General features: G+C 34.4%; 2 protein-coding genes across 2 annotated transcripts; one reads left to right on the forward strand and one right to left on the reverse strand.

Annotated features, from left to right (window-relative positions):
• The first annotated feature begins 4752 nt into the window (after positions 1–4752).
• On the forward strand, positions 4753–5631 carry LOC124358211. Its single transcript, XM_046810504.1, has one exon. The coding sequence runs from the start codon at positions 4753–4755 to the stop codon at positions 5629–5631; it is 879 nt and encodes a 292-aa protein (XP_046666460.1).
• A 3184-nt stretch (positions 5632–8815) lies between these two features.
• Positions 8816–11351, reverse strand: LOC124358650 (kinesin-like protein KIF3B). Its single transcript, XM_046810951.1, has one exon. The coding sequence runs from the start codon at positions 11264–11266 to the stop codon at positions 8987–8989; it is 2280 nt and encodes a 759-aa protein (XP_046666907.1). The 5' UTR covers positions 11267–11351; the 3' UTR covers positions 8816–8986.
• Positions 11352–11566: the final 215 nt, after the last annotated feature.

Genomic DNA, 11566 nt, shown 5'->3' on the forward strand with positions numbered 1-11566 from the left:
TTGTCTACGATCGGCTTTTGCGATCTTCTTCCTGTTTAATATCGTTCTTGTGCTGTAATAACATTTGCAATGCTATCCCGATCAGGAAAATATATATATAACTGTACTTTTGTTTGAATATTGTACTTCTGTCATTAGGAGCCAACTTCTGGCCATTGTTATATACTTCTGGACTAATGCATTCTCGATGCCGTAGTAGCATTTGTATGGTTGTCCCACAATCAAGAAAATCTATCCATTCACAGGTTTAAAAATTGTCTTCTTCGGTTAAAAAGCGTATATTTCCCTTTATAGTATCCAACTTTTTTACATCCTTTCTCAGATATTTCCGGTACCTTAGCAGCGTATGTCTTGCTGTCCCGATCAAGAAAACGTTGGCCTAAAAAATCTACATTAGTCAAAGAGCGACACCGGCTATTGTAATCTACTCACGGTCTATGTATTCCCCGTTCCGGCTTACTGTTCAGTACATAATACACGTATGTGTCAAACTTCACCTTTTTAGGACGACAGGAATGTGCAATATAGGTCTTATTAAGGTTGGAACACTATTTCATCGCCTACGGGTTGATCTTCATGACAAATCTTTAGTTTGTCAGTTGAGAGCTAACAAGACGCGTATTTCAAATTTCATCGTTCTAGGTCATCGCCAAGTTGAAAATCAAAAATATGGTTTTCCAAGGGGTTGCAACTCTTTTTAAACCTCTATGTGTATGCTTCTTCGTGAAAATGATTTCATTTTTCTCAGTAAGTCATGAGACAGAAGTGAGTAAAATTTCATCTTCCTAGGGAATATGAAAACAGAAGTATATTTATTCTAGGGTTGCTCCCCAACTTCAACCTCTATGCATCATTGATCGTAATAAAAATACTTCAGTTTTTCTGTACATGTGTCAAATGTCCAACTTTTTGTGATGTCGGGAAGTTGGAGATAGTGATGAGCGATTGGGTGTTTTAGGGATTTGCCTGTATAAAGTTATCTTTCGTGACACGTTACAACACGTTACAAACTCATATAATATAAATCGTAAATACCTTTTATAATTACGTTATCACCAAAATTAATTTACTTGGAGGTACTGTCTTCCCCTTTAATACAATGAAAGTGTCTGATTTTTTATTTATGTTCAAAATTCACAATGGGGAGGAACCTAAAGCGGAAGTATTTTCTGTAGAACCAAAATAAAGTATATCTATACAAAATATCATCCACGGAAATATGAATACTACACCCGTAATACTTTAAATGATACTGGGAGATACATTTTCCACACACAATTTCTTTTATAATGCGTTAAAAAGTAATAAGATTTAGAATTATTTAAAGCTTTAGGGCAGTTTGCAACTTCAGTTTGTGTTTCTCTTATGCAGTTGTTATCATAAACGTATCCAGGAGGGGTGGGTGTTTGGGGGGTTGTAAAATCCTCCCCCATTGATATAAAAGTACACAAATGCACGCCCATATTTTCAAGTAAAATACGTGTAATATGTATATATATTACACATACATACATATACATATATATATTACATTATATATATGTTTTATATATATACAGGGGTGCCCAGAAAGGGGGGGCATGGCGCAGTTTGCGCCATCAAAATTTGGGGGGGGGCATGATTTTTTTTATGTTAACATTTTAAACCATGACGATAACCAGAGAAATGAGAATTATACTCAACAGTTAAGTTAAAAGTACTGATTAATCATTTAACCATATCATCAAGATTCAAGATCGAAATTGCCATAGCTAAATATTATTCCGCCGTTTAAACTAACTCCAGGATCTCCGTGTAAATCCTTAAGAGAAATATTTTATTTGTTTAGGGCGATTAGGATGGCAGTGGCTCAACTGGCAACACTGTCTTGTCTGCCGTCTGCTGTCTGTCACAGTCACATCACAGCCGTTAGTGATGTACTGATGTGAATGTGAGTCGTGAGTTTTGAGTTTGAGTACCTATTGCAACAGAACAAAACTGTCTCGTTTTAAGAAGCTCGGATACGGACGTTAATGAAGGTTGAATGTGCGTGTATTTGTTTTGCGTATGGTATGTCTTATGTTATGTTGTAGATTTGTGATTTGTTCATAACTAAAACTAAAGATGCCTAAGAGAGCAAAAACGTTGTACAAATTTAAATGCCTAGAAGTGATGTGCAACACGATCCATCGCAAAGACAAATGGTTGGATCACTGTAAGAAGAAACATAGTTACAAGTTTAAGAACAATTTAAAAATCAATTATAAAGTAGTTGAAAAAAGTCGACAACCGCCCATGGCAAAAATACGTTCCAGACCCAAGCCCAAGCCAATCTACATCCCTGGATGACATCCCTCATACTTTGACGAGTAGGCCTACCCAAGACCAAGATGAAGATGTTTTTGAGCCAACATCAGAAAGTTTCCAAGATAAATCTACCAGCGAGATCGAGACTGATGCAATTACTCTACCACTACTAGAAGTCACAGACTCTGAACTAGAAACACAAAGGTAGGCCTAACTTTGTAATAACTAACTAATGTAAACCTAAGGGGCAAAAACGGTTTTTACTTAGTCAAAATTTTAATATGTCTAGGCCTAGGCGCAGGCTGTTATATTGTTTTATAGAGGCAAACACGATTAACACGAATACTAAGCCTTTATGTATCCAACCTACCTAAAAACATAATATCTTGTAAAATGTATGGTATAGCCTAACTTACCCAAGCTTGTATTCTGAGGAGTCAAACCAAAGTCTGATTTGGTTCTGCCGTATTCACTGTTATAGGTATTTTGGTACTGTTCAGCACTCTGTGGAGTTAGGTTAGGTTATAACATAGGCCTAATAGTTATGTACCCAAATAGTTTGACCCAAATACTGAATACAAATATAACCGTGTACAACATTCTGGACGTTCTTCACTGTCTGAATATTGTTGTAGTTCGCTAAAGTCCCGTTAGAGTTCAGAAGCTTCTTGGTTGTTTATCTATCGACGGGTAGAGCATAGAATTGGCGTGCATAGAAGGGTTAATTTTCTTCAGGCATATGTTGGAAGTTATAGGCAATAGGCCTACCATTTTTTGAGAATTTTAAAACCTATTAGCTTAGGGCTTAATAACTTCTCACAGACTAAACAAATTTTGTATATATTTGTAGATCAAACCAAGAACTGGAAGAACAGGAACCTGTCAATTTTGGAACAAGTGATGTAGATGAACCAGACTCGGATATTTCATCTAATGAAGATCACAGTGATCCAGCTTCATATGCTAACCTCAAGCTCTCTCCTGAAGACATAAATGTGGCTCTAAATTTGGAAAATCAAGACTTATCATCAATAGAATTTCCTTCAACGGGTGGAAGAAAATTTAATCCTCTGTGGAAAAATTTTATATTGCCCAATAACAGTGTGAAACCTAGGAAGTGGCTAGTGTACAGTAAAAAAAGGACGCTGTATTTTGTTTGCCTTGCACACTATTTGCACTTCCAACTGAACGGTCTGTATGGGGAACAACCGGATACAGAGGGTGGACAGAGCATAGAGGAGAAAGAGATTTTTTACTCCACGAGACTTCCAAAAATCATATATCTGCAGAGGTTGCCAGAATTCAATGGATCTCACAAAAGAGAATAGATTCGAGCCTTGCTCAACAATGTAACAGAGCAGTTGACCAAAACCGAGAAGTCCTGTCAGTTGTCATTGATTGTTGTAGTTACTTGAGTGAGGAAATGATTGCCTTTCGCAAAAACGATGTTTTAGAAGGAAAGCTGTTAGGGTTATTTAGACTTATAGGAAAATATAGCCAAGATGCGAGAGTTTACCTTGAAAAAATTGATAGAGCAAGGGCTGAGAATGTAAGACTGGGATCTAATTTCTTGAGTTACAGGAATATTTTGATCTTATCAATACAATGAGTGACGTGGTAGTTAATAAAATTGTAACAAGTGTGAATTTAACCAACATTTATTCGATTATACTAGACTCTACCCAGGATGTGAGTAAAAAAGAATGTACAACTATCATAGTTCGCTACATTGAGCACATGGATGATACACAACAAACTACAATATCAAACGTAAAACCAAAAGAGCGCTTGGTCAAGGTTTTTACAAGTGGGGATACATCCGGGGAAATGTTGTTTAGAGAGCTAAAGAAATGCTTAACAGCCCTAAACCTTGATCCCAAAGGTATAGTGGGCCAGAGTATGGACGGTGCAGGGAACATGAGAGGGCAGTTCAAAGGTCTCAAATCACTAGTCACAAAAGAAAACCCTAAAGCTTTTTATGTATGGTGCTGCTCTCACAGGTTCGCCCTTGTTGTAGAGCAGTCCCTTGATATATGCTGTCAAATGAGGAATTTGTTTTCATTCTTGGAAGATTTGTATGTTTTCATGTCAGGCCACAGGAGACACCACCTTTTGCTCGAAAATCTAGAAAAGGGGGAAAAAAGAAGCAAGAGACGCTGAAAAAGAGTACAGACTACTCGTTGGTCGAGTAAAACTGACGCCCTTCAAACCATTGTGAGTTGTTTTGAAACAATAAGAGATACATTGCAAGATTTGTCGACTGACAAGAATTCTGACAACAACACCAAAGCCAAAGCAATAGGCCTCCTAAAGCAAAAGACAGATTTTGAAAATATAAGCACAATATACATAGCATCTTCTTTGTTCAAAATATTGTCTCCCATAACAATTTGTTTTCAGTCACCTACCATTGATTACAGTATAGTCCCAAAAGTTATTAAAGAAACACAGGAAAAACTGGCGTTCATGCGCCAAGATTCGGCGTGGGAAAAGATTGAAAGTGGCATTACTTCCTTTGCTGAAGAACACAACATTTCTTTACCCACCAGACAACGAATCAGAAAAAGGAAAAGATTCATGGACGAGTTGGCAATTGAGGAATGCATAGAAGACATAGGGTCTAAGAAAGTAAAGGTTGATATTAATTTCAACGTTCTAGACTCTCTCTACAACCAGCTAAATGACAGATTTCCAGAAAGTTCTCTGGCTATGGTGTCGCAGATGGGATATTTTTCTCATGATGGAATTTTGAAGATGGTAGATGATAAGAAAAAAGGCCTAAAATGTAATCCATCTTCAATTGAGAATCTTTGTGAATACTACAATCTAGACAAGGAATTAATTGTAGATGAACTAGACATCTTCATTGATGTTTACAAAGCTACTCACTTGGACATAGATATTTCTGATGTCATGTCTGAGAAGAAGAAATCAGAGAGAACCAGTACTGCTAACCCCGAGGACCATGATGAAGATGAAGAACAGGAGGACGTTACAGTGACTGACAAGTTCAAGAAAAAGAAAAATGTTGACGACTGGGTGAAAAGAGGATTTATTAGACCATACAGGTGCCTATTGAATCTATCAGGATTCCCTCATCTCAGTATACTTTATAGGATACTGTTGTCTCTGCCAGTCACAAGTTGTTCTGCTGAGAGAACTATGAGTCGGTTGAAGATAGTTAAGAATCGTCTAAGAAGCACCATGGGGGATAGTTGGCTTTCAAGCTTGCTCATTCTTTCTTGCGAGAAAGAAATTCTAAAACAGATCTCAAATGAAGAAATCATCAACAGGTTTGCACTTTCAAGTGTGCAAAGAAAAAAACTTCTTTTGTCAAAAATTTAAGAAAAGTATCAAATGAAGCCAATTTCAACCTTTCAAATTTACACCCTATTTACCACACAGTAATCAAGTAACTATTGTAATGTTTTATTATTTTTTTCTTTTTTGTAAAAGTTGTTATTGTTATTGGTATTAGTAGATAGAATTTACAAAATGTACTTGTTCAGATGATATCTTTATTCCAAAAATCAAACCATTTAATGATACATTTTGTTAGATTTTTGTTATTTACTCTTGTAATGTAAAAGTAAATACAACCCACAACACAACATCAGTAACAACCTGTTCCAATTTATAATAATTTAGAATACCTAAACTTGCCAACATTATATATTAATTTACAGCTATGTTTATTCCATTCACTTGTGAAAACTCTGGTTATTGTTAAACATGATGCCTCCACCATAATAGAAACAAAATTAAATTAATACATTTATTAAACTTTTTAATACATGCCGTTTTATGAAATAAAATTTACAACACTATTTGGATTATAATATGTTGTACTATTTGGATTGTATTGTATGATCAGCTGTAAATTGTATCTCATTGTTTTCATGACAACAACATACTAGACTAGTGACTATAATTGCTATTGGAACTACAGTATAATTACTTATAAATAAAAGTGTTTAAAATGACATATACATTGAAGATTGAAGTGCTATTATTTCATTGCCTTAACCTTTGATAACCTTAACCTCCAGTTCTTCAATTCTTTTTCAATCCTTTTTTTGGTTTTTTGGCTGGAATCTAACTTTTTATAAACGTTCCAAAATTGTATGAATGTTTACCAAAGTTGCTATGCAATATTCTTTTGCAATAAAGAATTATCAATGATATTATTTTTCAACTTTTTATAAGTAACCTTAACATTTAAAAGGCAAAGCCTCCCTTACTGACCTTTTAATATCATATTAAAATATTTGTCATGTAGCTATTCCTGATGTAATCTAGTACTTTGATAAACATATAAATATTAAATACTATAATAATTGTTTACTACTTTTTAGTCCTCCCGTACAAAGAACGGGTGCACTGCTAGTGTCAAAAATTATATCAAAATTCAAAAAGATACTTTATTTCTATTTTAAAAAAGATAATAAACAGTGGTATATATTTTTTACAATAATGAAAACAGAAAGAATTCCTCACAAGACCAAAGGTAAATGATGTCCTTTGGAAGATTAGAATGTAAGATGTGAATTGTCATACACTGACTAATGTTAAAAACTAAAGGGTTGGGTATTGGGGTACATTGGGGGGGGCATTACACTTGGATTGGGGGGGGCATGCGCCATTGCCCTTGGGGGGGCTGGGCACCCCTGTATATATATATATATATATATATATATATATATATATATATATATATATATATATATATATATATATATATATAAAACATATGTATCCTGAAAACCCATATTAGAACGTTGTAGGTAAAAAGTGGACGATGTATCTTTTAGTTCTTCAGATATAGCCATTTTCCCGAGCCTTTGTTATTCTCATTAATACAATGTAATTTTCTTGAAATATTTTTGTGTTATCGTTCGGTCTCTAAAAGAGTACATTTTCGCTTATGTTATAGCCGTTCTTGTAAAGCATAAAATAGGAATAATAATATAATGCTCTCAGATTGCTGTCAAACTTATAAATCTTAATATTATTAGCATTTTACATATTCGGGTTGGGGGAGGGGGTGCTACCATACCCCAGCTTGCCTGGGAGGTACGGAAAACTAGTGGTAACCCTCCCCCCACCTTTAGGCCATCCTAGATACGCCTATGGTTAGTATTGATAGAGTCACAACGTACCTTTTTTGTTCTGCATATTCTTGGAATAAAAAAGTAATGACTAAAAAATTTAGTAAATTGCAAGTGACGACAGATGATAATGTGTTATTTATGTTAGTTTTTTAACTTTGATCTATATTTGACTATGCTCGATTTATGCCCATTCATTAAATTCTTCCCGTATATATCAAAATTATTTATTCTCTAATAGTTTACTGTATTGTTTGTTCAATATTTTCCGCCTAAGTGGTTTCCCAAGTAATCTTAAACAAGTGCGTTCAAACTTTATATATCCGTGGTTCTATAAAATGTTATATTGCCTAGATTCTCCATTTTAAATATAGTGCATTATATATAAATTGTATCAAACCAATTTCACGTATTAAATTCTTCACACGATTTTATAGAAAACTCGTTTAATAATGATAAAAATATCTATAAACTAAGAAATACAGAGATAGATTTCACTATTTTCTTTAGATTAGAATACCCCAATCAGTCTAGTTACTATTACTTTGAAGAATAATATAAATTATATTGGAAGTAGTTTTCCTTTAGTATGGAATCCCTATATATAAAAGGCCCTTCCTCACTAATTCTCAACTTCCCGATACTCCAGAAAATAGAAATTTGGCACACGTATGCGTTATGGCTTAAATAGAAAACCTAAAGCATTTCCATAAAGATCAAACCTTTATGCAGATTAAAATGGGGTTACAACCCCTAGAACAACTATACTAGTTTCTTAACTTCTCTTATTATGCACACACACACACACACACACACACACACACACACACACACACACACACACACACACACACACACACACACACACACACACACACGTATTACGCTCTCAATAGACAAAGAAAATATTTTGATGAAGATTAACCTCTCATGGGGCTTGAAATGGGGTTGCGACCCTTAGAAGAACTACGTGTTCCCAATTTTCTAGAAAGATGAAATTTGAAACACATGTACGTCTTAAATTACGTATAAAATCAATCTAAATTTCATATAAATCAAACGTACACTCGGGTTGAAATGAGGTTGCAACCCATAATAAAAATATATTTTGTTTTTCATCTCCCCGATGTCCTGCAATTATAAAACTTAACAAACACGAATTAAATGCTCTCAACAGACAAATAAAAGTTTTTTCGTAAAGATCCCATAAGCTACACTACAGTCACTAGAACAATTATATTTTGTACAACCCCCAATGCCCCAGAAAAAATAAATTTTACACACACGTTTCTATCACCTACACAAAAAAACAAAATTATTTTCATGAAGATTAACAAACCACGGATAAAGATTTTAATGGGGTTGAAACCACTAGAAAATCTATATTTTTATTTACTGGGAAATTCGCTAATTAGTAGAGTAGACATTTCAGACATAGGCTATGTAATTATGTTTCAAGGATCAAATCTTTATTTTTTGTTTATCGTTCCAAAAATAAATAATATCTTTAAAATCATTTAATACAAAACATACCAATCAATGTTTTGTGAAATTATATGAACAATTTTTATAAGTTGTATTCATGCCGGCATTTATTTAGGAACGAGTCCACGGGCTTTGGGATATACTGGTGTATAGGTTATGGAAGGACATCGCTTTATTTTATGTATCTCTTGATTTGTTATGATTGGCTGGGTAAACATTCTATCTACTCGCTTCGGTTTAAAAGAGAAGTCCCTGAACATTGGATTGGCAGCATCAATGTTAATATCGTCTTCTTGTTTAAGAGCAGTCTGAAGAATTGAGCTTATCGTATTTGTTACATTCTTGTTAAGCTCGTAGTCTTTGGTAGTACGCGTAGAACCAACTAGGTCAAGATCAAGAATATTTTCTTCTTTGAAACGGAATGTATTTTGTTTATTTTCCATAGTCCGGTCACATCTAAATATGTGGTTTACTCTTCTGCTCATAAATAGGGTGTACATGGAAACTGGTCTTCTCATAAAATTGAAACACTGAAGCTGAGAAAGAGTAGAATCAACTTCGTGGTCTGAAGAAACCGCCCAACAGTCTAATTCTTCATCGTAATGGAGTTTGGAAAGAATCCGTCTGTGATCTTCATAAGGAACGAAACATTCTAATATTAACAGCCTCAACTTTAAGTCCTTAAGTAGGTCATAACTCATAATTTCCAACTCTCTCCTGTCTGAATTGAAATCTGCTACAACTTCTTTTGTGACTTGTCTAACATTTTTAAGTTCCCTATAGTACTGATTAAGTTGTTTTGATTTTATTTCTATTTCTTGCTGGAGATTCGTATATTCCTTTTTCATCTCGTTCGCAGTTTCTTTTTTCATTTCTATCAAGTTCTCCATATCCCTTTCTCTAAGTTTACTTTTTTCTATCTCTTTAGATTTAGCATCTAAAATGATCTGCTGCTCATTGGTATGCTCAAAAATGCTAGACGTTTCTGCGTTAGAACCCGAGAGAAGTTTGCTTTCCATTGAATCGATTCGTTTCATTAAATTGTTTAATTCTGATTCAAGCTCTATGCTTTTCTCTAATTGACTTTCTTCCTCGTTGTTGGCACAATATCTTCCTAGTAATTTGGTTTCATTACAATTAATTATATTCGATTCATTCACTGATTGTACTTCATTGGCTATAGTACTGCTATCGCCCATACATTGTAAGGGTATCTCACATGCAATTCTTGGTTCTTTCAGTGACTTCTTTTCTGCCAGTTGACATTTTAATCTTGAAATTTCATCTTGATATTTTCTAATGAGTGTATCTATTGGATCTTCATTTATTCGTGGTTTGTTTAGTATGTTTTTAGCCCTAGAAGCGTACCGAAGAGTATTTAAGGTTTCGACACAATTAAAGTCGGCCGGCCCAATATTAGCTATCATTAAGGTCTTCGAATTGCCACCCAATGAATCTCTCAGAAGGCGCGTCAGTTTTGAATCTCTATATGGAATGTGGAGTTCCTTGCCACTTGCCAAAGCAGATATTACACTACTGAGGGCAGTTAACGATAAGTTTATTTTACTTGCTTCTTTCAGTCTTATGCCTTCACAGTTGGTTTTGCTTTGACGTTCACTACCAGCTAAATCAACTAGATTAAGTTTTCCTACACGAACCCGATTCTCCAGTGGTCCTCCAGTGTCTCGCATCTCTACTGTAATAGTGAATACTGCATGTGATCGAGAGCTCCGATCATTCAGGTCAGTTGTCCCAATAGATCTTCGCCGCTGACCCTTTAATATTAACATCATCATTTGTTTTACATTTTTACAAACCGTGGACGTGATGTTTTTTACGTAAACGCCCAGCTCTTTACTTTCTCTAAGTTCATACTTCTGACTGTAGTTTGTATTTAGCAGATCTCTTATCTCATCTTGATAAATTTCTAAATAAGAAGCTCGCACTAAATACTGCATGTTATATGAACTAGATATGTGATCAAATATTTGCTCAAACGTTCTAGGGATTATGCCTTTATACTTATCCTCATTTAGAATTCCTTCCATTGTGTATGTCTTCCCTGCACTTGATTGTCCATATGCGAAAATAGTGCAGTTGAATCCACCGAGAATAGAAATAACAAGAGGCCTAACCACAGCATTATACATTTCTTGTTGGCTGCAATTATTGTCGAATACTCTGTCGAAACTAAACACTTTACAAAGATTTGTTTTACTATTGTTTACATCATAAATTTCAACTACTCCTTCAAGGGGATACGTTTTAATAACATTTATACAGCCTATAGCTTTTTCTCTTTCATTAATTGGTCTACACCGCACAACGACTTTTACCATTTCACTCGTTTTATGAGACACACATATTTTGTTTGTGGAAAATGGCATTTCAAATCAAATTTAACGTACTGCCCCTACGTAGACTATGAACTTTAGTTATTCACGAAATAGTAATAAGAACTTTTCTGTTTTTGAACTGTCTATTTCATGACCTTCTAAAACTTACCATAAACATTAAACAGCTGTGTTGAATGAGTAATTTTTTTAAAAAATAAATTGTGGTTTAGAAGTGAAAATGTTTTATATTCATACCTACAATTATAAAAGTAAAAAATTATTTATGCGTTCAGGCTCAAAGTTTATTAAAGACGCTTATAAAAGTGTGCATGTATAATTTTTGTAATTTAT

This window comes from Homalodisca vitripennis, chromosome 3 (genome assembly GCF_021130785.1).
Source record: "Homalodisca vitripennis isolate AUS2020 chromosome 3, UT_GWSS_2.1, whole genome shotgun sequence".
Lineage (NCBI taxonomy): Eukaryota > Metazoa > Arthropoda > Insecta > Hemiptera > Cicadellidae > Homalodisca > Homalodisca vitripennis.